This window comes from Cydia amplana, chromosome Z, assembly GCF_948474715.1.
Source record: "Cydia amplana chromosome Z, ilCydAmpl1.1, whole genome shotgun sequence".
NCBI classification, from domain to species: Eukaryota; Metazoa; Arthropoda; class Insecta; order Lepidoptera; family Tortricidae; genus Cydia; species Cydia amplana.
Genome location: NC_086096.1, coordinates 21809154 through 21834512, shown reverse-complemented (window position 1 = coordinate 21834512; position 25359 = coordinate 21809154). Strand labels below are relative to the sequence as shown.

Genomic DNA, 25359 nt, shown 5'->3' with positions numbered 1-25359 from the left:
GGCTGTATCTCCTAAACCGTGCGTCGTAGCGCAAAAATAATCAAATTTTCGTTTCCCTTTGAAACGCGTAAGTAATATTTAAAAAAAAAACAATAAAAAAAAAACAAAAAAATACTTTATAATGCTGTATCTCCTAAACCATGCGTCGTAGCGCAAAAATAATCAAATTTTCGTTTCCCTTTAGAGCCCGTAAGTAATATTTAAAAAACACGAAAAAGAAAAAAAAAAAGAAAAAAAAAGAAAAATGTTTATGGGTTGTATCTTCTAAACCGTGCGTCGTAGCGCAAAAATAATAAAATCTTCATTCCTCTGTAAGAAACCCCTAATTAATATTAAAAAAAAAGAAAAAGAAATAAAAAAAAAACAAAAAAAACCTTTATAATGCTGTATCTCTTAAACCGTGCGTCGAAGTGCAAAAATAATCAAATTTTCGTTTCCCTTTGGGACCCGTAAGTAATATTTAAAAATCACGAAAAACAAAAAAAAATAAAAAAAATAAAGAAAAATGTTTATGGGTTGTATCTCCTAAACCGTGCGTCGTAGCGCAAAAATAATAAAATGTTCATTCCTCTGTAAGAAGCCCCTAATTAATATTAAAAAAAAAAACAAAAAAGAAATAAAAAAACATAAAAAAAACTTTATAATGCTGTATCTCCTAAACCGTGCGTCGTAGCACAAAAATAATCAAATTTTCGTTTCCCTTTGGAACCCGTAAGTAATATTTAAAAAATACGAAAAACAAAAAAAAAAAATAAAAAAAATAAAGAAAAATGTTTATGGGTTGTATCTCCTAAACTGTGTGTCGTAGCGCAAAAATAATAAAATATTCATTCCTCTGTAAGAAACCCCTAATTAATATTAAAAAAAAAAACAAAATAGATACAAAAAAAAAACAAAAAAAAACTTTATAATGCTGTATCTCCTAAACCGTACGTCTTAGCGCAAAAATAATCAAATTTTCGTTCCCCTTTAAGGAACCCCTAAGTAATATTTAAAAAACATAAAAAAAGAAAAAAAAAGAAAAAAAAAAGAAAAAAAAGTAAGAAAAATGTTTGTAGGGTTGTATCTCCTATACCTATACCGTGCGTCGTAGCGCAAAAATAGTAAAATTTTCGTTCCCCTTAAGAATCCTACGCACTGAACAACCTACACAGGAATTTCTTACAGAGGAATGAACATTTTATTATTTTTGCGCTACGACGCACGGTTTAGGAGATACAACCCATAAACATTTTTCTTTCTTTTTTTTATTGTTTTTTTGGTTTTTCGTGTTTTTTAAATATTACTTACAGGCTCCAAAGGGAAACAAAAATTTGATTATTTTTGCGCTACGACGCACGGTTTAGGAGATACAGCATTAAAAGTTTTTTTTAATGTTTTTATTATTTCTTTTTTGTTTTTTTTTTAATATTAATTAGGGGTTTCTTAGAGAGGAATGAACATTTTATTATTTTTGCGCTACGACGCACAGTTTAGGAGATACAACCCATAAACATTTTTCTTTCTTTTTTTTAATTTTTTTTTTGATTTTCGTGTTTTTTAAATATTACTTACGGGTCTCAAAGGGAAACGAAAATTTGATTATTTTTGCACTTCGACGCACGGTTTAAGAGATACAGCATTATAAAGTTTTTTTTTGTTTTTTTTATTTCTTTTTGTTTTTTTTTTATTTCTTTTTCTTTTTTTTTAATATTAATTAGGGGTTTCTTACAGAGGAATGAAGATTTTATTATTTTTGCGCTACGACGCACGGTTTAGAAGATACAACCCATAAACATTTTTGTTTTTTTTTGTCTTTTTTTTGGTTTTCGTGTTTTTTAAATATTACTTACGGGCTCCAAAGGGAAACGAAAATTTGATTATTTTTGCGCTACGACGCATGGTTTAGGAGATACAGCATTATAAAGTATTTTTTTGTTTTTTTTTATTGTTTTTTTTTTATTGTTTTTTTTTTAAATATTAGTTAGGGGTTTCTTACAGAGGAATGAACATTTTATTATTTTTGCACTACGACGCACGGTTTAGGAGATACAACCCATAAACATTTTTCTTTATTTTTTTTTGTTTTTCGTGTTTTTTAAATATTACTTACGCGTTTCAAAGGGAAACGAAAATTTGATTATTTTTGCGCTACGACGCACGGTTTAGGAGATACAGCCCTATAAAGATGAAAATTGATGATGACGATGATGATTAACCAAAACATGTCTATGGTTCACTCATCTGTCAGAAATGACAATTAAAATTAGGTTGGCAACAATGTATTCCATACAATATTTTTTAAGTGGTGAACACACGAAGTATCGTAAAAGTGCCAAAAAGATACTGCGTGTATGCACAAATACTTTTTTGGGGAATAGACTAAAGACTTGTCTTGACAACTATAAGATAGGGGTTTAAAGGTGTGTGCACGACCCTTTAAATGACAAATAAAAGTACGGGAGTAGAAAAAATTACTAAATAAATTCTACAAAAGTATCTGATGAAGAAGTCGCTTTTTAGGGTTCCGTACCCAAAGGGTAAAAACGGGACCCTATTACTAAGACTCCGCTGTCCGTCCGTCCGTCCGTCTGTCCGTCTGTCCGTCTGTCCGTCCGTCCGTCCGTCCGTCCGTCCGTCCGTCTGTCACCGGGCTGTATCTCACGAACCGTGATAGCTAGACAGTTGAAATTTTCACAGATGTATTTCTGTTGCCGCTATAACAACAAATACTAAAAACAGAATAAAATAAAGATTTAAGTGGGGCTCCCATACAACAAACGTGATTTTTGACCGAAGTTAAGCAACGTCGGGCGGGGTCAGTACTTGGATGGGTGACCGTTTTATTGCTTGTTTTTTTTGCTTGTTGCTCTATTTTTTGTTGATGGTGCGGAACCCTCCGTGCGCGAGTCCGACTCGTACTTGGCCGGTTTTTAATCAATGTAGTTCGATAAAGAAGCCTTTGGCGCATATTTTCTAGTTCTTAGTTTTGGAATTTACCCTCTGGTTACCGAGTAATTCATATAAATAGAGATTTTTTATTTCATTTTTTTCTCCTAAATAACTCAAAAGTGCGACTTGTGACCAGCAATGACAGATTGCTCTTCACTAGGTCAACCACTGGTAAAAAAATCACGTTCCACTATCGCGGCGTTTGGGAGTTATCGAATTTAAAAATACAGTGTTAGGGTTGTCCCTCAACTTGACTTTTAATTTTTAGTCAGAATTCAAAAATTCAAAAATTTCCTCTATTACAAAACTGTATATTGTTCAGACATTGTTCTTTACGGGATAAGGTTCAATTTCGATTGCAGGTGAATCTCAAAGCAAACGCGTCTGGCTTCTAAACATTATTTATTGCAACTAAATGGTAGGCTATACAGCTAGGTAGATATAGGTATAGTACGGGGACGGAAATCGACAGAACATACCGCCCACCAAAAACAACAGTTTTTAACTTAACTAAGCGAGATACATAACCTAAAACTTACGTACATAGTTGCTCGAACTGATACATCCAAAACACATAAGTACCACAAGCACTACTAATATCACCATATGTTTTAAGTTCAACACTAATAAACACAATACATGATTTCGATGCATTTTCACTTGCATAACAACAAATAACTAACTACAATTCGAGCGACGCTGGCGGGAGCCAAAGCAAGATGATACTGATAAATAATATTCGATTTATACAAGTAAACAACTAACTGCCTGCGTCGCGTAGGTAATAATTGCGTTCCCGCGTAGGGTATCTTTAACTAACATTTTCTCAAAAATGGACGGCAAAGTCGACGTTGCCGGTTAAAAAATAGGTCGCGAAGTGCGTAGTTTATGGTCATTCAAAAAATTAAAAAGTTAAAAACATTGCAGTCTCGATTTCGGGACTGCAATATCGCATACAAATTCCATTATTTAACGAGTTCCAAACTTTTTAAAACTTTAAATGGCCATATCAAATGAAGGCATAGGTCCCTTAAACAGCCAAACAGATGATCAGCACTTATTATTATAAAGCCTATAACAGACTATCGCACCGCACCGCGACCTTGGAGCGTCGCACCCATAAGTGAGAGCGAGAAACAGATATCTCTTTCTCCCTCTCACTTATGGGTGAAACAGATATCTCTTTCTCGCTCTCACTTATGGGTGCGACGCTCCAAGGTCGCGGTGCGGTGCGATAGTCTGTTACAGGCTTAATGTTGGTACCGCAACTATTTAGGTGTCTCAAATAGGTTGGCGTATTTTGAGCAGAAAAATACACTTCTTTTTTTTTAAAGGCGGCAAGCAAATTTTTTTACGGTTGTATTTTTTTCTGTGAAAATTAGAACGTTGCTTCTGTAAGTTCTGTAAAATATTTCTATTTCTTGCACCATTTTTGAGAAAAGCACTATATATGACTCGGCTGGAAGGCTACTTGCTGGCTTCGGATTCAATTAAACGGACTCCCAAGGTCGTCCGTTTAAAACGAATCCTCAGCCTGCAAGTAGCTACTTCCGAACCTCGACAATAATGTACTATTTTATACCTAAGCTTACTTCTAAATATAAGGCTGGTGGTAAGTCCTGCTCCTTCATAATGACAACATCTCCTATACAGGGTGATTTTACCACATCGTACCACTTCTGTTTTTGTTGGAGTGTGTTTAAGTAATCAGATTGCCATTTTTTCCAGAAGTCTTGCGTTTGTTTCTGTACGAGTTGCCAGCGTGTCAACAAATGCAATTTATTGTTTTCATAATTTCTATCAGGAATGTTTATCAAGGCCTCACCTACAAGAAAGTGTCCTGGCGTGAGGGGGTTAAGCGTGTCCAGAGTGTCATCCAGCTGACAGAATGGCCTTGAATTTAGACACGCTTCAACCTGGCTTAGCTGAGTTGAAAATTCCTCATATGTCAACGTCGTAGTTCCGTTGACTCTCAGGTCGTTTCTCAAAAAGTTGGCACCGCCAGGTTAAAATTTATGTTTTTCAAAAATTATGCATTTTTGCATTTTTTTTTTATTGAAATCGTTAAAAGGCAACTTAAACTATTAGAAAATGTGGAAGGGAAGCAATTCCTTCAATTAGTTTAGAAGATATAGGCGTTTGAAAATTCAGGTGAATGACATTAAGGACAGGTGAAAGATATTTTGTCCCCAGGTTATCGATAGTAGAAGCAGGTTATAGAGAAATAAGTACAAATTCCACTGAAAATATTGACAGGTTATCGAGAGGCTCCATTAACCTGTGTCCGTTGCCGTTAACCTGGATCCTTGTCATCATTCACCTGAAATGAGTGTCATTCACCTGTCCATCACATAATTTTCAATGCCTTCTAAAAATAATTGAAAAATGTGTCATTTTCTACAAAAAGAGACCTTATTGTCCACTACGATGTTGTTTTGGTCATCCAACTAGTCTTGATGAGCACTTGGGAGAGCAGTACCCAAGATAGCGCTGATGCTGGACCATCGCAGTACCTAGTGGAATTCAGGTTTGGTGCAACTTAGGCACACGCTGTTTTGGTCATCCAACACGTCTTGATGAGCACTTGGAAGAGCAGTACCCAAGATAGAGCTGATGCTGAACCCTCGCAGTAGCTAGTGGAACTCAGGTTTGGTGCAACATAGACACACGCTGTTTTGGTCATCCAACACGTCTTAATGAGCACTTGGAAGAGCAGTACCCAAGATAGAGCTGATGATGAACCCTCGCAGTGCCTAGTGGAACTCAGGTTTGGTGCAACATATACACACGCTGTTTTGGTCATTCGACACGTCTTGATGAGCACTTGGGAGAGCAGTACCCAGGATAGAGCTGATGCTGAACCCTCACAGTACCCACTGGAACTCAGGTTTGGTTCAACATAGACACACGCTGTTTTGGTCATTCGACACGTCTTAATGAGCACTTGGGAGAGCAGTATCCAAGATAGAGCTGATGCTAAACCCTCGCAGTACCTACTGGAACTCAGGTTTGATGCAACATAGACACACGCTGTTTTGGTCATTCGACACCTCTTGATGACCACTTGGGAGAGCAGTACCCAAGATAGAGCTGATGCTGAACCCTCGCAGTACCTAGTGGAACTCAGGTTTGGTGCAACATAGACACACGCTGTTTTGGTCATTCGACACGTCTTGATGAGCACTTGGGAGAGCAGTAGTGATGGGTAGGACATCAATTTAAAATGAGTTTGTATGAGTACCTCATTTTCTAAAATGAGGTGTTACAATGTCTTACTTCAAATGAGGTGAGGTACTAGCATATTTTCAGCGTCGACTATTCCATTAATTCCAATAGTGACAATTTTTTTAATGTATATTCATTTTTATGTATTCATCACTTTCTTTATAAAGAAATAAATCTATCTATCTATATATTGTTATACGCTACAGTATTATAGGTATTGTGATGCGCGCGAGTAAATGAGTAAAATGAATAGAGGAGTGAAGTAAGACATTTTTGCAGTACGAAGTATTGCGACAAATTAACAAAATGAGTGGTACAAATGAGGTGCCTCACGAGTGAGCGACTCAACACTAGAGAGCAGTATCCAAGATAGAGCTGATGATGAACCCTCGCAGTACCTACTGGAACTCAGGTTTGATGCAACATAGACACACGCTGTTTTGGTCATTCGACACGTCTTGATGAGCACTTGGGAGAGCAGTACCCAAGATAGAGCTGATGCTGAACCCTCGCAGTACCTAGTGGAATTTAGGTTTGGTGCAACATAGGCACACGCTGTTTTGGTCATCCGACACGTCTTGATGAGCACTTGGGAGAGGAGAACCCAAGATAGAGCTGATGCTGAACCCTCGTAGTACAAGTGAAATAGATTTGATGCATCATAGGCATACGCTGTTTTGGTCATCCAACACGTCCTGGGAGAGCAGTAGGTCTGGGTCCAAGTCCAAGTCCGGGTCCGAGTCCGGGCCCAGGTCTGGGTCCGGGTCCCAGCCCCAGCCCCAGTCCAAGTCGAAATCGAAACCGCCAAACGTGTACTATGCGTCGTTGAAGAGTTCTGTTCTGATCATCATCAGCAGTTCCACTTCATCAAATGCGACAGTTTTTAATGAAAATGCTTGATTTTCGGATGAAAATCCAAAAGTCTCTATACGCATGCCTTTAAGATTTGAGGAGTTCCCTCGATTCCTCATAGATCCCATCATCAGAACTCAAGCTTGACAAAAATGTGGCTTACAAACTTAACTTGCTTAACAAACATGACGAAGAGGACAAATCGCCAAACGTGAACTATGCGTCGTTGAAGAGTTCCGTTCTGATCTTCATCAGCAGGTCCACTTCATCAAATGTCACTTTTTTGAATGTATATGCTTGATTTGTAAATAAAAACACAAAAATCACTATATGTATGCCTTTAAGATTTGAGGAGTTCCCTCGATTCTTCATGGATCCCATTATCAGAACTGACCTCTCTCTCTCGCCCGTCATCTCATCACACGATAAAAGAATTGAGCATGTTTTCACCTTTTTACAAAATATTTTAATATGTCTAAAACTAAAAACCCTCATACCTTTTCCCATGGGACGTCACAAATCTACTTAATCACTGTTTGAGTATATGTAACGTGGATTTAAAATAGTTATCGTTCACCTGTCATATGGCAAGTGAATGACGCTTCATTCACCTGCTATTGCATCATTCACCTGACTTTTTTGGACAGGTTAACGAGATGTAAGACAAAAAGTACACAAATTTGAATAATATGCAGCTTTAACAGACAGGATAGTTTTTATTCCTAAATTAACACACAAAAGCGATATAACCGCTATACAATTATATAGTTACGAGTATTAGTTGTGGTATCAGTGACATTAACCTGCCGCAAAATCTCATCCACCTGGCAGTTTTAGCCAGGTGGACGATATGCAGGTGATGGGGAAAATGGCAGTTATATCGCGAATACACAAAATGTATTAGCTTGATGAACTCCATACTTAGGCATATAAAACTAAACTATTGATTACGTTACATATCTTAATATTAATGCGATAGGTTACCCAATTAGCAAGATATCCACGCCAGGATAAAGAGTACTTACCCATTACAAACTCCAATTTCCGATACTTTGTCGTTTGTGTTTTATTTGCCGAGCACAATAACCACGTCTTCGTCCTACCAGGTGATAGCTGATGACTGACGGCTTCGGCTCGTGCGGAGTGAGACGGGAAAGGTGCGGTGGAGGTTATACAATCGTCGTGAACGTGACGCGACAGGTGAATGTCAAGAATTACCTTGGACAAACTTTGAAGCCAAATTACTTAAAATATAAGCATAATATTGTTATGCAATAGTAATACTTTAAAAGTTAAGGATATATGTTAATAAAATACGGCAATGACGTTAAATTAAGTCAATAATTTATGTGGTTTTCATAGCTCGGAACATCAGTACCTCGCGTTGGGACACGACAGGTTAGCGGATAAACGTAGTTACAATTTTTTTTTTTGTAATCAATATTTATTAAATCTTTTTCAAAGTATTAGGCCTCTGTGTAAAAAGTCTCTTTAAATATGTGTTAAAATTTTATATATAAAAATTATACATAATGAAAAAAAAGTTCTAACATAAACCTATTGACAGGTGGCGGTGCCAACTTTTTGAGAAACGACCCTCAACAGATGGCGTTTTGCCGAACGGACTCCACTTTCCCACAGGCCTCCGAAGTTGGGTGACTTTGGCGGCACGAAGTGCCACGCCGTACCATCATTAGCAAGAAGTTCAGCTATCTCTTTAGGTACTTGTTAGTGCTCTTGGACCACATATCTCTTAGTTCCTTGTCACCACCAATAAAATTGGTCCCATTGTCACTCCATAATTGTGCGCAATGTCCTCTACGTGCGACGAACCTCCTCAACGCCGCGATGAATGCTTGAGCTGTAAGATCAGTTACTGCTTCTAAGTGGATTGCCTTGGTGCACATGCAGACAAATAAGCAGATGTAGCCTTTTGCAGATGTACGACCTCGACCCTTTGACGTTCTCAGATACACCGGCCCAGCAAAATCAACTCCACTGTGGTAAAAGGCGCGGTTCTGAGTGACTCTTGAGGTGGGTAACTGACCCATTAGCTGCTGTCTTGTAAGTGCGTTGTTTTTTATGCACACGATGCACTTACGAGTAAAATCTCTAACTGCGGATTTGAGACCTATGACCCAGTACTTACTTCTAACGTAGGTCATGGTTTGTATGATTGTGCCATGTAAAGTTTTGGCGTGCGCATCCGCTATTATTAACCTTGCAACATGTTGCTTGCTTGGTACGATAATCGGGTGCTTAGCGTCTTCTGGCAGATCCGCTTTACTCAACCGTCCTCCAACTCGCAGTAAATCGTGTTCATCTACATACGGGGTAAGTTTAATTAACGAACTTTTGTTTCTAACCTTTCCTTTCTTTTTCAGGTCTTCGAATTCTTGGCTATATACTAGTTTCTGATAATACCTTACGCAGCAGGTTTCAACTTCATCCAATTCAGCTGCACTCAAGATATCATTTCTTTTGTTTTTGTAATCTAGAAATCTTTTACATTGAGCTATCACTCTTTTCATCCTGATCATCGAAGAAAATCTCTCCCAAATAGGTGCGTCTTGTACTGACGTGTGGGATGATTTCTTGCTTTCTAGATCTGTTGTTGGAATGGTAGTGGCCCTTAACACCTCAGTGTTTGTCTCCTTTAACCATACGGGTCCACTCCACCAAAGTTCATTGTTTGCCACACTTGCCTTAATACCTCTTGAGGCAAGATCAGCTGGGTTGTCTTCCGATGAAACGTGTCTCCACCTATCATTATCTATATGCTGAATGATCTCCGAAACTCTGTTGCCTACAAATACTTGCCAGCGGCTGGGTGGTGACTACAACCATGCAAGAACCACCATTGAGTCTGTCCAGGCGTAGATTCTGTGCATAGGTATGTCTAATAATCCTGAAATTTCATGCAGCAGCTTTGCTAATAACACCGCAGCACAAAGTTCAAGCTTCGGAACCGTCAATTGTTTCAGGGGAGCTACTTTTGTTTTTGAAGCTAACATCGTGACATGAACAACGTCGTGCTCGTCGACAACCCTTGCATATACAACAGCCGCATATGCAAGTGTTGAGGCATCAGAGAACCCGTGCAGATCTACTTCTTTGCAGCGAGATGACATTTTGATCCATCTTGGAATCTCTATAGTTTGCAGCTCGTGTAATTCGTCTCTGAAGCTCATCCATTCGTCAACCACCTCTGAAGATAACTCGTCATCCCAACCACAATGACAAAGCCATAACTTTTGGATCATGATTTTGGCTGTTATTACAACAGGTGAGAGCCATCCAAAAGGATCAAATAGGCTAGCAACATCAGATAAAATCACTCTCTTTGTTACAGGTATCCTGCTTGCTGGTAAGTTTACTGAAACGTGAAATGTATCATCCTTTCTATCCCAGGTAAGTCCCAGTATTTTTATTATTTTATCTAATTTAATCTCTTTCTTGTCTTTTACAGGTTCCCGAGTCTTCGTGTCATCAACCAAGTCCTTCAGGAGTTCTTCAGAGTTACTAGACCACTTTTGCATCTCGAAACCACCTGCCTTTAATAATGAATTGATTTCTTTACAGGTAGCTTTCATTTCGTCGAGATCTTCATGACCTGTCATAAGGTCATCCATATAAAAGGAGTTTCTTACTACCGCTGCTCCTCGAGGGTAGTTGTCTTGTTCATCATCAGCCAAACGTTGAAGCGTACGGACAGCCAGATGGGGTGCAGCTGCTGTCCCAAATGTCACCGTAAGTAGCTTGTAACTATCTATCTTCTCGGATGTATTATCCCGCCATACTATGCGTTGTAAATCTGTGTGTTTGTCATCCATTCTTACCTGACGATACATCTTTATAATATCGCCAACAACACAGATTTTGTGAGTTCTCCATCTAAACACCAGACTACGTAGATCTGGCTGTATTGTAGGTCCTATCATCATGGGTTGTTTAAGGAACATCCGTTAGGGCCCTTTGCTGACGCGTCAAAGACTACGCGTAGCTTTGATGTTTCCTTATCTTCTCTTATTACAGCACAATGCGCAAGATATACTGCCTTACCTTCATCTTCTGCGTCGACCTTCTTCATATGACCTAACTGTAAGTACTCGTGTATAACCTTGGTGTATTCTGCTTTCAGGTGCTCGTTTCGGGCGAACTTCCTTTCCAGCTGCTCTAATCTGCATACTGCCTGATGCTTTGTATCTCCACACGACCTTACAGTCTCTTCAAAATTTGTCTTTAAAGGAAGCTGTACTACATACCTCCCTGTCTCGTCCCTCGTTGTTGTTTGTTGATATATTTCCTCGCACTTTTCTTCCTCTTTCGTCCACATGCTCTTCTTCGTGTATAGTTCAGACTCTACCTCCCAAAACCTTTTCAGGAGGTTGTTATCTTCTTCAATTTGTCTTGTAACATGAAGACTTGTAATGTGCTGTGAAATATTAAATGACGCATTAGTATTCTTATCACCCCCTGACAAAATCCATCCCAGGTGTGTTTTTTAAGCAATAAAATTTCCTGGACCTTTCATTATACCTGCTTCTAGGATTTTGCTGTAAACTCTCGCACCAAGAAGAATGTCAATCCTCCTTGGTGAGCCATAGGTGGGATCAGCTAAATCTAATTCGTTAACTTGTGGCCAAATAAGCCTTCTTATTTCCCTAGATGGTAGCTGACGGCTAATAGACTTCAATACATAAGCATCTACATTTATACAATAGGAAATATCGTACCTTGATTGAATGCGTAACGTTACCATATGTTTGAAAGTTGTCTCACACTCCTCAATACCAGAGATCACTCCGCTGATTTTAGTTTTCTTCAAACCCAGCAACTCGACTGCCCTTGCAGTCGCGAAGGACTCCTCTGAACCCTGGTCAACGAGAGCCCGAAGCACGTGTGACTGCCCCGACTCCGCTGTGACATGCACCAGTGCTGTCGTCAACAAGGTGCCTGGACCAGGTTGTATAACTTGTGATGTGCTCGACGCGTGCGCCACGACGACGGTTTGTATCTTTTCTTTATCGTTGTTATTTGTTTCTCCAGACGTATGCGACTCTCCACTTGCTTGTTTCTCTCGGTGCAATAACGAATAATGCTTTCTTTTGCAAATCTGGCAAGTTGTCTTTTGTTTACACTTAAATACACTGTGGTTCGGTATTAGGCAATTAAAACAGAGATTATTTTTCTGCACGAAACTGTATCTGTCTTCTACCGTTTGCTTAGAAAACTGTTTACATTGATAAATGTAATGATCTTCGTTACAGAATGTGCACTTCACTTCGCTCGTTGCAGTTACATGAAACATCTTTGTTTTCACAGGTTTGTATACTTTACTTGCAGGCTCAACCATCTCCAGAGTACGGAACCTATTTTCCAGGAACGATTTTAATTTATCAAAACTAGGTAAGTCGTCCGTCTCGTCTCTGCTTATTAACTCTTCCCATTCCTTGTGAGTGCTCGAGTCTAATTTTGACACTATGGAATAGTTAATAATTGCGTCCCAATTATTCGTAGGTAAGTAAGGTAAGGTAGGTAAGGTATGTTTCAGTGCACTCATACATTCCACCGAAGTATCCAGCAGTTGTCTTAAAGCTGTAGCCGATTCGTGTGTTAACGTTTTCTGTGTGAAGAATTTCTTAAAAACACTTCGACTGCGACTTCGTACGCGTGGATTTGTATATTGGTGGTTATATATTCTACATTAGCTTAGAACATTATGCAGCAAGAGATTGCGGTAGGACGGTTAATCATTTCTTAATTATTAATATTATACAACGCATGAGACTTGTCTTTCACAACCTACGAAGTTTCAAGCCCCTAACTGAATAAAATTGTCCTCGATGTAATCCCTCTAAACCCCCTTAGAAGATTTTCATGTCCTCTATTTAATAAAACCTACTACCTAACTACCTATTTACGAAGTTTGAAGTTCCTAGCTTTAAATAAAATTTGAACCCTATACAAACTTTCAAACCCTTTTTAACCATTTTAGGGGATGAATTTTTTAAAAGCTGAAATTATTTTTCTTGTATTCTAATAATATGCATTTAAACAACGATTCTAGTCCCGCACTCAAAAAAATGTTTGGCCTCCTCTGAAATTACTTTTCTTCTCTTTTGATAAAATACATTTTTACGAAGTTTCAAGTATGTAGCTTTAAATAAAATTTGAACCCTATACAAACTTTCAACCCCCTTTCGACCCTTTAATTAAGAGATGAATTTTTATAAACGCTGAAATTACTTTTCTCGTATTTTAATAATATACCATTTTACAAAGATTCAAGCCTCGTACTCACAAAAATGTTTGATCTCCATGCTAAATTTTAACCCTTTTTCACCACCTTGAGGGATGAATTTTCGAAAACACTAAATAAGTTTTCTTCGCTTTTAATAAAATACCTTTTTACGAAGTCTCGAGTTCCTAGCTTAAAATATAATTTGAACTCCATACAAACTTTCAACCCCTTTTTAACCCTTTTAAAGGATGAATTTTTAAAAACGCTGAAATTAGTTTATTGCCCGTTTAAAATAATACCTTTTTACGAAGTTTCAAGTTCCTAGCTTAAAATAAAATTTGAACCCCATACAAACTTACAACCCCTTTTTTAACCCTGTTAGGGGATGAATTTTACAAAACACTGAAATAACTTTTCCTGTATTTTAATAATATCCCGAAATACAAAGATTCAAGTCCCGCGTTCGAAAAACTGTTTGATATCCATACAAACTTTCAACCCCTTTTTCACCACCTTAGAGGATGAATATTCAAAAACGCTGAAATCAGTTTTCTTGTATTTTAATAACATATATTTTTACGAAGTTTCAAGTTCCTAGCTTAAAATAAAATTTGAACTCCATACAAACTTTCAACCCCTTTTTAACCCTGTTAGGGGATGAATTTTACAAAACCCTGAAATAACTATTCCTGTCTTCTAATAATATCCCCAAATACAAAGATTGAAGTCCCGCATTCTCAAAAATATTTGATCTCCGTACTAATTTTTAACCCCTTTTTTACCACCATGGGGGATGAATTTTTAAAAACGTTGAAATTAGTTTTCATGTTTTTTAATTTAATACCTTTTTACGAAGTTTCAAGGTCCTAGCTTAAAATAAAATTTGCACCCCAGGACAAAGTTTCATCCCCTTTTTTACCCCCTTAGGGGTTGAATTACCTAAAACTTCGCAATTACTTTTTTTTGTCATCGGCTATTATGCCTTTCTAAAAAGTTTCAAATCATTTGTAATGGATTCAAACTTTCAACCCCTTTTTAACCCTGTTAGGGGATGAATTTTCAAAAACGCTGAAATTACTTTTCCCGTCTTATAATAATATCCCTATATACAAAGTTTCAAGTCCAACACTCACAAAAATATTTGATCTCCATACAAACTTTCAACCCCTTTTTCATCACCTTGGGGGATGAATTTTCGAAAACGCAGAAATTAGTTTTCTTGTTTTTTAATATAGTACATTTTTACAAAGTTTCAAATTCCTAGCTTAAAATAAAACTTGCACCCCATACAACCTTTCATCCCCTTTTTAACCCCCTTAGGAGTTGAATTTTTCAAAATCGCTTCTTATCTCTTGTACACTTTATAAATTCAACCTAGTGTGCAAATTTCAACTTTCTAGCTTTTGTAGTTTCGGCTCTGCGTTGATGAATCAGTCAGTCAGTCAGTCAGTCAGTCAGTCAGTCAGTCAGGACACTTGCATTTATATATATAGATAAGCATAACGTTTCTTCAGTACTGACCAAGCTTCTTTGTAATTTTCAGCGGTTATTGAAAATTGTCGTAATAATGCCTCCGCTTCTCCAGCTAAACTGCTCTTTAGGTAATGTAGCTTTTGAACATCTTGCAAAGATTCATTGTTGTGCACTAATGCCATAAATAAGTCATGGAAAGACTGCCATTCAGTGTAATTGCCATTAAACGAAGGTAGCGAAATTCTTGGCAATTTTACTCCACTATTATTCGATGTATTCGATGTACTAGGTGTAAGTGTTTGTTTAGACTCACTTTTTGTCGGAACCATACTATCTAACATAGACATCATTTCGCCTTTGTATGTGTAATATGCTTCTTCAAATGCCTCGAACGTGTTGTCGGCGAAATAATTTGTAGCTTGACGCTGTTCCATAGGAACCGACAAAATTAACTTTTCTCCAATATGCTCGGAAATGTTCACCTTATTGTAGCAAAAATAGTACGGGAAGTTCTTCGTTATTGTCAAACTCTAATTTAAAAAAATCAAACTATCGCTGTCCTGTTCTAGCGGACGGGAATGAAAAAACACTACAGTAATAACTTATTACTGTAGTGTTTTTTACTTTTTAAAAATAAAAAACGCAAACAGCCAATTATTATAGCCGCGAGCCGCGTCTACACGACGCGATCAGCTATCATTTCAAGCTATAGGATAGAGTGAGATAGTAAGATAAACGACCTTACTTGTCTCGTTCTTACAAGACCGCGCGTTGTGCTCGTGTGAATACTGCTTAATAAAATCAAAGATTATTTTTATATTTTTTTTAAGGATCTCATCCGTGTTCATAAAGCTTATGTAGTTTGTCAAAGGACTTTCTCATTTCAAACATAGACAGAGAGAATCATACTATCTTTGTCTTACACTAGTACTAGCACCCAAAAGTAAAGGATGGGTATAGTTCTTTCTTACTGACTGACAAATTGGTTTGACCAACTATATTGCACAATTATATTAAATGAACGAATATTGAATGGTACTGACTGGCAGAATAAGTTTGTACCCGTAACTTTTAAAAATTAATTAAAGAGGGAAATTGTTTTTGACATTTTTGATGTGAAGGTTCGATTTAAGTGATGCTTGATGCCTAAATAATTATTATTTTACCTTATTTCCTCGCATGTTTGGAGAAAAGCACTATATATGCCTCGGCAGGAATAGCAATTCGTGGATTCGTCTTCTTTGTCCGACTCCGCTTCGCGTCGTCCGACAAAATCGAAACTCATCCACGAATTGCCCTTTCCCGGCCTCTGCAATAATGTACTATTTCATGTACGACTTGAAACTCTTTCCAGTACAATTCCAGTGTATCTATTCTTCCCTTCACATAACCAGCCGTTAATCTCTCCTTAGGAGATTTCTTGTAGTTAACGTACGCCTTTTTCACCTTTTCTAGCGTATCGGCTTGAATAACTATATGTTTTTCAATTTTATCCATTGTAGTATAAGTCTATCACAACTAATAAATCAATAGTCTATCACATATAGTCAAAAACACAGCAATAAAAGTACGTAACCACTGTAGGAAAGTTCCACACCTTTGTTAACTTTTTATGTGTAGGGTAAGCGAGCGCCGCACGAAATTGTCCAAAAAATTTACTAAAATCACGGCGACTCACTATTGTAATACACGGTACAGTACTGTCTTATTTGTAGTTAAGCAACACAAAACGTTATATCCACGATAACACCTTGTCCTTTGTCCGATTATCACACGTAATTAATTTGCAAAACTATTTTTGTAAAAACACCGAATTGTCTGAATCTTTACAGTTCTTTTGGCTTAATTCACTTTTGTTACATATTTGTCCAACTAATTAACCACATTTTGATATGTATTTAACGTTATTTCACCGAAATTACACCAATTTTCTATTGAACCATTAATTTTTACGTGTCACTTTTCAAGCATCCTGGTTCGTATGGACCATGTTCTTTACGGGATAAGGTTCAATTTCGATTGCAGGTGAATCTCAAAGCAAACGCGTCTGGCTTCTAAACATTATTTATTGCAACTAAATGGTAGGCTATACAGCTAGGTAGATATAGGTATAGTACGGGGACGGAAATCGACAGAACAGACATACTCCAGGCACATAAATAAAAATACAGGAACACTGGATTGACGGGGGCAAAAGTGCACCAGTGCTAGTGATTAATTAAAAATCGACTAATCGTAAAAAACAATTTTATCCATCATTATCAAAATGGCTAAGTTTGAATACATTTAATTGTGTGCAAACCTCTTTCATTTATACTTATCACAAGTATAAACAACCGATATCTGACATTTACGGTGTCGAGTCACTTGTGACAAGTATTGAAATTATATTGAATAATTAATTCAGTACAACAATATTATTTAGCACGATTACGTTAGATACGTTTGAAAATAAAATTATTTGTTGTTACACGAGTAGCTAACGATGCTGTGGACTGCACCACAGCCGGTACTTCTCAAACTCCGGAAGTAACCGCAAATATGCAAGGAGGTTGTACGCGATATCATATTTTTGAGTGCTTTTACGCAGAAAGTAAAAAATATAAAAAAAACGGAGCACCTGACGACCTGTCACCATCAGATTTTACTACCGTACTTTTCAGAGAAATGGGCCAAGAACTCAAAGATCTCTCTCCCAGCGAAGAAGATACACTTTTACGCTTAGTTGTTCACCCATTTCTTAGGAAAGCCATGAGTTTTTACAAAAAATGCAACAGGAACAAAAAGAGGTTCAAAGACAAGCATGGCGTTTTCTTGAACAAACAATTCATTGACGACATACCGCTCGAATTTAAGAGGGTTACTGCACGCTTTCCGACATTCAGTGAGATGTGCAGTACTTCACAACCATTGGAAACGGTTGCCATGAACAATGATACACCCGGTGAAGGATGCAGTACTTCAGACCCCCGGAATCCACAGCATTGGACGTCACACAGTCCGACGTAACGCTCATGAATTCAACTGGCATGTCATCATTGGGATCTTCTAAAGTAGTTTATTTGCCACAACTTTCCTGCCTTTACGTATGGTAATCGACAAACATTTTATTGCCTGGCTCAACCCGACACCCCAGTCGTATAGATTTTGTCGGCCTCTCTACATCCAATACAGAAAAGAAACTACTAATCTTATTCTTGAGGAAAAAGCGTCTGTAGAAGAGCAAATTAAAAGTTTACCAGCAATTACTGTAGAAACTTCAGAAGGGCACCATATCATATTTGTTTGTGAGTTAACTTTAAGTATAATTGATGGCAAAGTTTTCAACGCTATTACTAGAACGCCTTCACAGTTAAGATGTCCCTTTTGCAAGCTTACTGCGAGTCAGTTTAATGATTTGAAAACGTCATACACAAAAGAAACTATAAAAGAAAATATGCGACACGGTATCAATCCACTTCATGCGTGGATTCGAATTTTAGAGTTTCTATTACATCTGAGTTATAAAAACGACCCTTCAGTTCGAAAATGGCGAATCAAGAAGAGTAGCAGGGAAGGCTAAATTTTGAAGAACGAAAAAAACTTATTCAATCTGAAATAAGAAAAAAGATAGGATTATTGGTGGACGTAGTAAAACCTAATTCAGGTACAACTAATGATGGCAATTCAGCCCGCACAGCACTATCCGATAAATATCGTGCCATATTTTCTAAGATATTAGGTCTTGATGCGTGGTTAATCGACGGATTACATATTATACTTGTCGCCATATCTTGCGAGTATCCTATCGATGCAAAAAAGTTCGGTACTTTTTGCCGTACGCTCGCGGAAAGGTATGTGATGAAGTCGTCATATGAATGCCATCCTATGACTGTAACGGTACACAAAATTCTAGTACACGGCGAAGAGATCATAGATTCATGTTCTCTTCCTGTTGGTATGCTCTCAGAGCAAGCGGCCGAATCGCGCAATAAATTTTGGCGGTCAGATAGGGAACACCATTGCCGGAAAATGAACAGGAGAAAAACTATGATAGATCTCTTTCACCGTGCACTAGAATCATCAGATCCGTTCGTGTCTATGGCACACGACAGACAACGCCAAAAATCGTCCGCCGATTAGTCTACCAGAAGCAGTTCGTGAACTTCTGAAGCCGATTCATGAAGAAAACTTACAAGAGGCTGAAGTCGATGATGAAGATCTAGCTAATGATGGATCTTCGTTAATAGACGGTGATGAAAATCCATCCCATGTTGACGACTGCACGTTAGTTCTCGAAAATGAAAATGATTTGTATGAGCCACAAAATACATAAAATCTGAGACCAACTTGCGAAAAGAAACTATAACTTGACTTCTGAATTTCTTTCTTTCTTTTCTGAATTTAATGGCTTTATTGTTTAACAAAGTGCACTGCACTTAAAGGTTTCTGCGTGGCCCAATGGTTGACTGGTAGATAATGCCTTTTGGCAAGTCTGCCATTTGTAATTTCTTGTATTGTGCAATAAAGGTTAAATAAATAAATATAAATAAAGTTTCTTATGTTGTTCCTTAATTTAATTTAATCAGATTTTTTAATTACTCCGACCTTTCATATTTGTTTGACCTTTAAGTAACAACCCTAAAAAGTATAATTTGACCTTTATACGTAACTCCCAAACGCCGCGATAGTGGAACGTGATTTTTTTACCAGTGGTAGACCTAGTTAAGAGCCATCTTTCAGTGCTAGATACAAGTCGCACTTTTGAGTTTTTCAGGAGAAAAAAAATGAAATAAAAAATCTGTATTTATATGAATAACTCGGTAAGCAGAGAGTAAATTCCAAAACTAAGAACTAGAAAATATGCGCCAAAGGCTTCTTTATCAAACTACATTGATTAAAAAGCGACTTCTTCATCAGATACTTTTGTAGAATTTATTTAGTAATTTTTCGATGTCAAGCTCATGAAATATAATTTATTTTTTATAAAAAAAAGTATTTGAAATAGACTTCTAGGTGTTCTAGTCTTGCATTTCAAATGCATTCCTTGATTGATTTATGCAATAACTGATAGCTATTTATATTGTTTTACTCGTATAGCGACTGCATTTTGGCTTCATTAGAGAATTATTTTCGAATCAATGAAGAATAATGAGAATGAGTGATTCGTTTGATCTGACGTTTGTGAAAAGCAAAAGGGATACCATGGCACTATTGAGAATCGGTTTTCGCTACAATTTGAACCAAAAATACAAACAGGCAATAAATAAATAAATAAATAATATTATAGGTCTGTTCAGCAAGTTTTAGAAGAATCTATCCAGCAGCTCGATGACTGTGGCGTTGTAGAGCCAGACGAGATATTCATCAAAAAGAGATTCACTAACAAGGTATAATAAAAAAATCTGGAATTAAAAAGTTTATCATTTCGTCATCCAAGCGACGTAAACATTCCGGAATCATTAGCAGATGATTTTTTAGTGAAAGAAACCGGCGACGAAAAGAAAATATTCATATTTTGTACAAAAAGGCTGTCACGCAAACTACTCGAAAAAACAAAAAATAAAACATATAAGTTTTATGCTGACGTCACATTTAAGAGAGCAGCAAAGCCCTTCAAGCAAATGTTTACTTTGCATGTAGGATTAAATCCTAACAATAAATGCCAGACCATTGTTCCAGTGGTTTAATGTTTACTTCCTAATAAAGAGCAAAAAACGTACCAAACACTGTTCACTGTCTTAAAAGAAGAAGTCGGCGTTGAGATCAAATATTACAAAGCAGACTTTGAACCGGCACAGTTCAATGCCTTGAAAAAAGTGTACCCAGATGTCTACACAAGCGGTTCCTTTTTTCAGTATCATAAAGGCATCCGCGAAAAGTGTGAAAAGTTGCAGTTGGATCAGACATCAGTCGGCAGAAACGTCATAAGACTGTGCTCATACTCGTTTTTGACGTTATTACCAACAAATTTCATGACTGACGCGTCGCTAGACGTAAAGAAAGTCGGCGAAATGTGTACAGATGTCACGGCTTTCGAGAAATTCTGTACATATTTCGAAGGACAGTGGGTACGATATTTCTAGATGTTAAGCGTGGCTGAGGAAAATCAGCGAACAACGAATCCTTTGGAAGGGTGGCACAGCAGACTCAATAAAAAAGTTTCCGTGAAGCCGAATGTGCTGTTGTTAGTAGATATTTTGAAGAAAGAAGGGCGGCATTATGACATACATATTAAAAGAAAAACACCTATGAGTAGAATGAGAAGATTACGCGATATTCGCTTTAACGAATATTTGAAGAAAAAAAACTTAAGATTAAAAAAAAAAACAAGTATCAGCAATGCAATTTCTTAAGAAAATAATATTTGCAAAGATGGTATAACCACAGAATAAATAATAGTACTAAGTACAGAAGACTCACTCTCTAACAAAACGCGTCTGTTACGATCAGCACAGGCGACAGCGCTACGCTGCGGCTTATGGCTTTCCCCAAAATTGGGGCCGAACGGATGTACTTTTAGCTACCTGTAGCAAAGCGACGAAATCGCGCCTGGTATAACTTAGTGTGTTGTAGCAGAGATGGCATCCATTTATGGAGCATTAAATAAACCAAAGATTTAGGTTCCGGGTCTGCGATTACATAGCATTTTTATTCGATTAATCAATTTTATTGATACTGTATTGATAATAGATTTTGTTTTGCCTTTACTATAATTAAAAAATAAAAAATAACTCGTTGCTCAATAATTAGGTAATCGAAATACATAGGTATTCGACATAATTATACTTTATTATTTTGATTCTCCATTATAATACTCCAAAACTCTCAAACACAAAAACAAAGACCGCACATTTTTTTGTTATTTATACGTCGAATATATAGAGGAATTAACGAGGAGACACGCTATTTTCTTTTTAAAGTCCGTTAATGCACAGATTACGTTTTTAAGTTCTATAGAGTATAGACTATGAGGGCACCTAGAGGGCCCTTACGCCCTTATTAGTATGACGACCCGGGAACCCTGCAAACCCTGGGGGGGGGGGGGGGACTTATATTTTTGTTACTAATCTCTGCTACACTTGAAGAACGGTTCGAACCCGCGGGTAGTAAAGATCGGTTTCTTCGTGTACCCGTGTACACTGATACCCGTGTTGTGATGGGATCACGTTCGCCGGGGCGGGCGTGGCCTCATACAACTCCCCAGTTCCAGACAGGAACCAGGGTTTCCTAGTTAGCTCAGAGGAGAGAGGGGTACCGGGTAGCTAATAGAAACACAGATGCAAAATGCTAATCGACGGGCTTTTATGCCGGTTTATTGAATCTAAACTATTTAGGGCTTAAGTCTAGGTATCCTAGGCTAAGACGGCGCGGGGTGACTCGGTTAGTCACTACGGTACGCGATCCCTACGCTACACGCGATTTGGGATACTCGGGATCCCCAAAGGGTAAGGGGGATGAAGACGGATAGGTATACAGGACGATCCTGGATCTAGGGTGCCTACGCGGAAACCCCAGGCCGGCACAACCGAGACGCAGGAACGGGATAGGCGGGAAGCGGATCGGGTGCCTACGCGGTAACCCCAGGCTGGCACAACCGAGACGCAGGAACGGGATAGGGGGGAAGCGAAGGAACGGGTGCCTACGCGGTAACCCCAGGCCGGCACAACCGTGGGAGAGCCGTGCTCACAGCAGAAGGCGACGAGGACGACTGCCGACGGTACGAACGCGCGCTCGCGCTTTTATAGTGGCTCGCGGGGTGCGGGGGGGTGAAGCGCGATGGCTCGGTGCGTCGCGTGGCGGTGAAGCGGGATGTTGTGTGCGCGCTGTTACAGCGCCATCACAGTGTAAATGTTTCTGGATCCATGCGGGTTCGTATAGTTCGAGTTCTTAGTACCGCAGGCTTAAGAACACGGGTGCCCGTGTCAACGTGTAACACGTGTATATGAACGAATTGGGAATGTGAACGAGTTGAAAACATGGGGGACAAATCGCGATATGGACATACCGCGTTAAGGATTACCCACCTACTTGACAAACCACGTAGTTGACGAACTAAGATTTAGACGAATGGCGACTTGGACGAATCGCGATATGGACGAACGGCGTTAAGAATACTTGATAAACCACGTAGTTGACGAACTAAGATTTGGACGAATGGCCACTTGGACGAATCGCGATATGGACGAACGGCGTTAAGAATACTTGACAAACCACGTAGTTGACGAACTAAGATTTAGACGAATGGCGACTTGGACGAATCGCGATATGGACGAACGGCGTTAAGGATACTTGACGAACCACGTAATGGACGAATCGCGACTTGGACGAATCACAATTTGGACCAACAGCTATCAAATCAGTGACACCGCTGAATTAAAAACATTTTTAGTGCCCGTCTTTAGATATATGTCAAAGTAACAGACGCGCTTAATTATTTAAAAAAATTACATTTTCATAAACTCGTAAAAAATTACATTGTAGCAAAAATAGTAGGTACGGGAAGATCTTCATAACAGGAAAACTCGACAGTATTAGGGGCCTAAAAATTATACTCGTATATCCATATATTTCAACCATGTTTTAAAATAATTGATGACAGCTAATAGGCAGGTCCACACATATCGAGCAGCCTCGCTATAATTTGTTTTCTAAATAGGAAAACGCTGCCTGGGATGGACGATTTCTGTCGATGGTCTTAGTTTGATTGATAAGGCAATTCATATTCATATTTATGTATTGCAATGATTATTACATGATAAATATTAAAATTTGAATAGGCCCTGTAAGGGCTTAGCAATATTAAATCTATAAAAAAAACAGTCAAAAAAATGGGGTATAATAGGTAAATATTGGGGGATATTCAATTCATGTGGTTGATACGTGGTTGACAACTTACAAATAAAAATTAGAAAAAAATGTTTGGGGCAGGTACACGAAAAGATAGGTCTTTCGATCTAGTAAATTATTTAGGAAATTATAATCAGTCCGATAAAAATTAACCCTCCCTCTAACATTTGAACCATTGGGTTCAAATAATATGAAAAAATCGTTATCGGTTTTTGGTAACGTTACAGGGAAAAATGGGAATTTACCTACTGGTAAATTTCCCTGATGGTGAATTACTAGTAACTCTAGTAAGACTAATAAAGTTGATTGTTGAATTCCTAGCAATATTTATTGAATGGATAAATTTAAGACGAAAAACTGCTATACCGAACAAGTTGTAAGTGGCGTACCTACGTATATTAACATAAGAAATATAGTGAGTAGAAGGACTTGCATAATAGACGGTCTTACACATATATTGACCTTACTCAAGTCTAATAGTAAAAGTAATTAATAATTACCAATAGTAAAAGCACAGGGCGGACACGCCATACACCAAAAATAATTTGCGTTTATATGTGTGCACGGCACGCGTCATTGTGTATGTGTGGGTAAGTCGCTTTACTGAGAGCACGCCACAAGTCCGCCAGATTCATGTCGCGGGGCGAGCACGGGGTGAGGTAATGCGAGTCGGGGCGGGGCGGTGCGTGGCCGTTCTGTATGATAATACTATTACTTATTCTGTGGTAAAAGTAAGTGCAAAAACCTTACTCCTTCAGCGTCTTCGACTAAATGCGGCCCGAGGGAAGCGAGCGTGCTCCACTTGCAGGAAGGAGGGGCGCGCGCGGCGCATCGCTTGTGGGCCCTGAACTTGCACAGCTCGCAGGCTAGCGCGTGCGCTGTGCCCAGCGCGCCGAACGGTTCGCGGCACACGTTGCAAAACGTTGGCCGGGCGTGTGTGGCGGAGTACCTACAAACGGATAAAACATTGTCTTAACTGGGATTCTGGTTCTGATACAGGTACAAGTTATTCACACGAAAAATTGTATTTTTTAAAGGTAAATGACCTAATCGGCGGCCAGCCGTGTGGCTCATGATTTAATTAAAGGTCTTTCACGTTTGTAACTCTGTCAGAAGAATTTTCTTAGTACCTACATAGGTTAAGTAATTCTGGCTTAGAGCATCTGGACTGAAAAGTTCCAGTTACACGTTCCCTGAGTAGAGCTACTTTGATAAGATGTTAATAGAAACCTGATTAGGAAGGTTACCATTGATGATCTCCACATGATAGCCTGGCCATGAGATCGTCCACGTCGCCCCCGCGGTGCAAAGCACCTCGCAGGGCTCCGGCCCACGACTCCATTTCACCGCGACTGTCCGCGCACAGAACGAGGCACCGACTTGATGTTATTACCTTAAACAATTTAAATTTTAAAAATTATTGGGTATCTAATGTTACAATATTTACAAAAACATTCCTAAAACACAAAGATCCCTAAAACAAGTGATCTGTGGTCTCAAGTTTTATTTTCTGACGAATAAGGTTGAGATATTTGTGGGGAGACTTACAGGCGTATTCGGATGTAGTATACTAGTTTAAATATATGTCTTGTGTTTAAGCAACAGATTGCGTCAGCGCATCGCGCTGATCCACGCAGATCAATCTAGGGCATAAACCAGCAGAAACATATTGTCTTAGTTGCACTTTACACGGATGTAATACAAATAAGATTTACATATGTGTGCTATAGGTAAAGTTGTGTATATAAAGAAATGCAAATTGTAAATAAATCAGATACCAATTGTCCGTTGGTGTTTCACTACCT

General features: G+C 38.3%; 1 protein-coding gene across 2 annotated transcripts in view; it reads right to left on the bottom strand.

Moving 5' to 3' along the window:
• The window catches only part of LOC134660794 (diacylglycerol kinase eta), a 186667-nt gene that overhangs the window by 64688 nt on the left and 96620 nt on the right, over window positions 1-25359 (bottom strand). For both annotated transcript variants that reach the window (XM_063516587.1, XM_063516588.1), the window contains exons 3-4: window positions 24802-24947; window positions 24305-24503 (exon numbers count right to left, since the gene is read on the bottom strand). In XM_063516587.1, the coding sequence (XP_063372657.1) occupies window positions 24305-24503; window positions 24802-24947 (345 nt within the window). The remainder of the gene's footprint in view (window positions 1-24304; window positions 24504-24801; window positions 24948-25359) is intronic.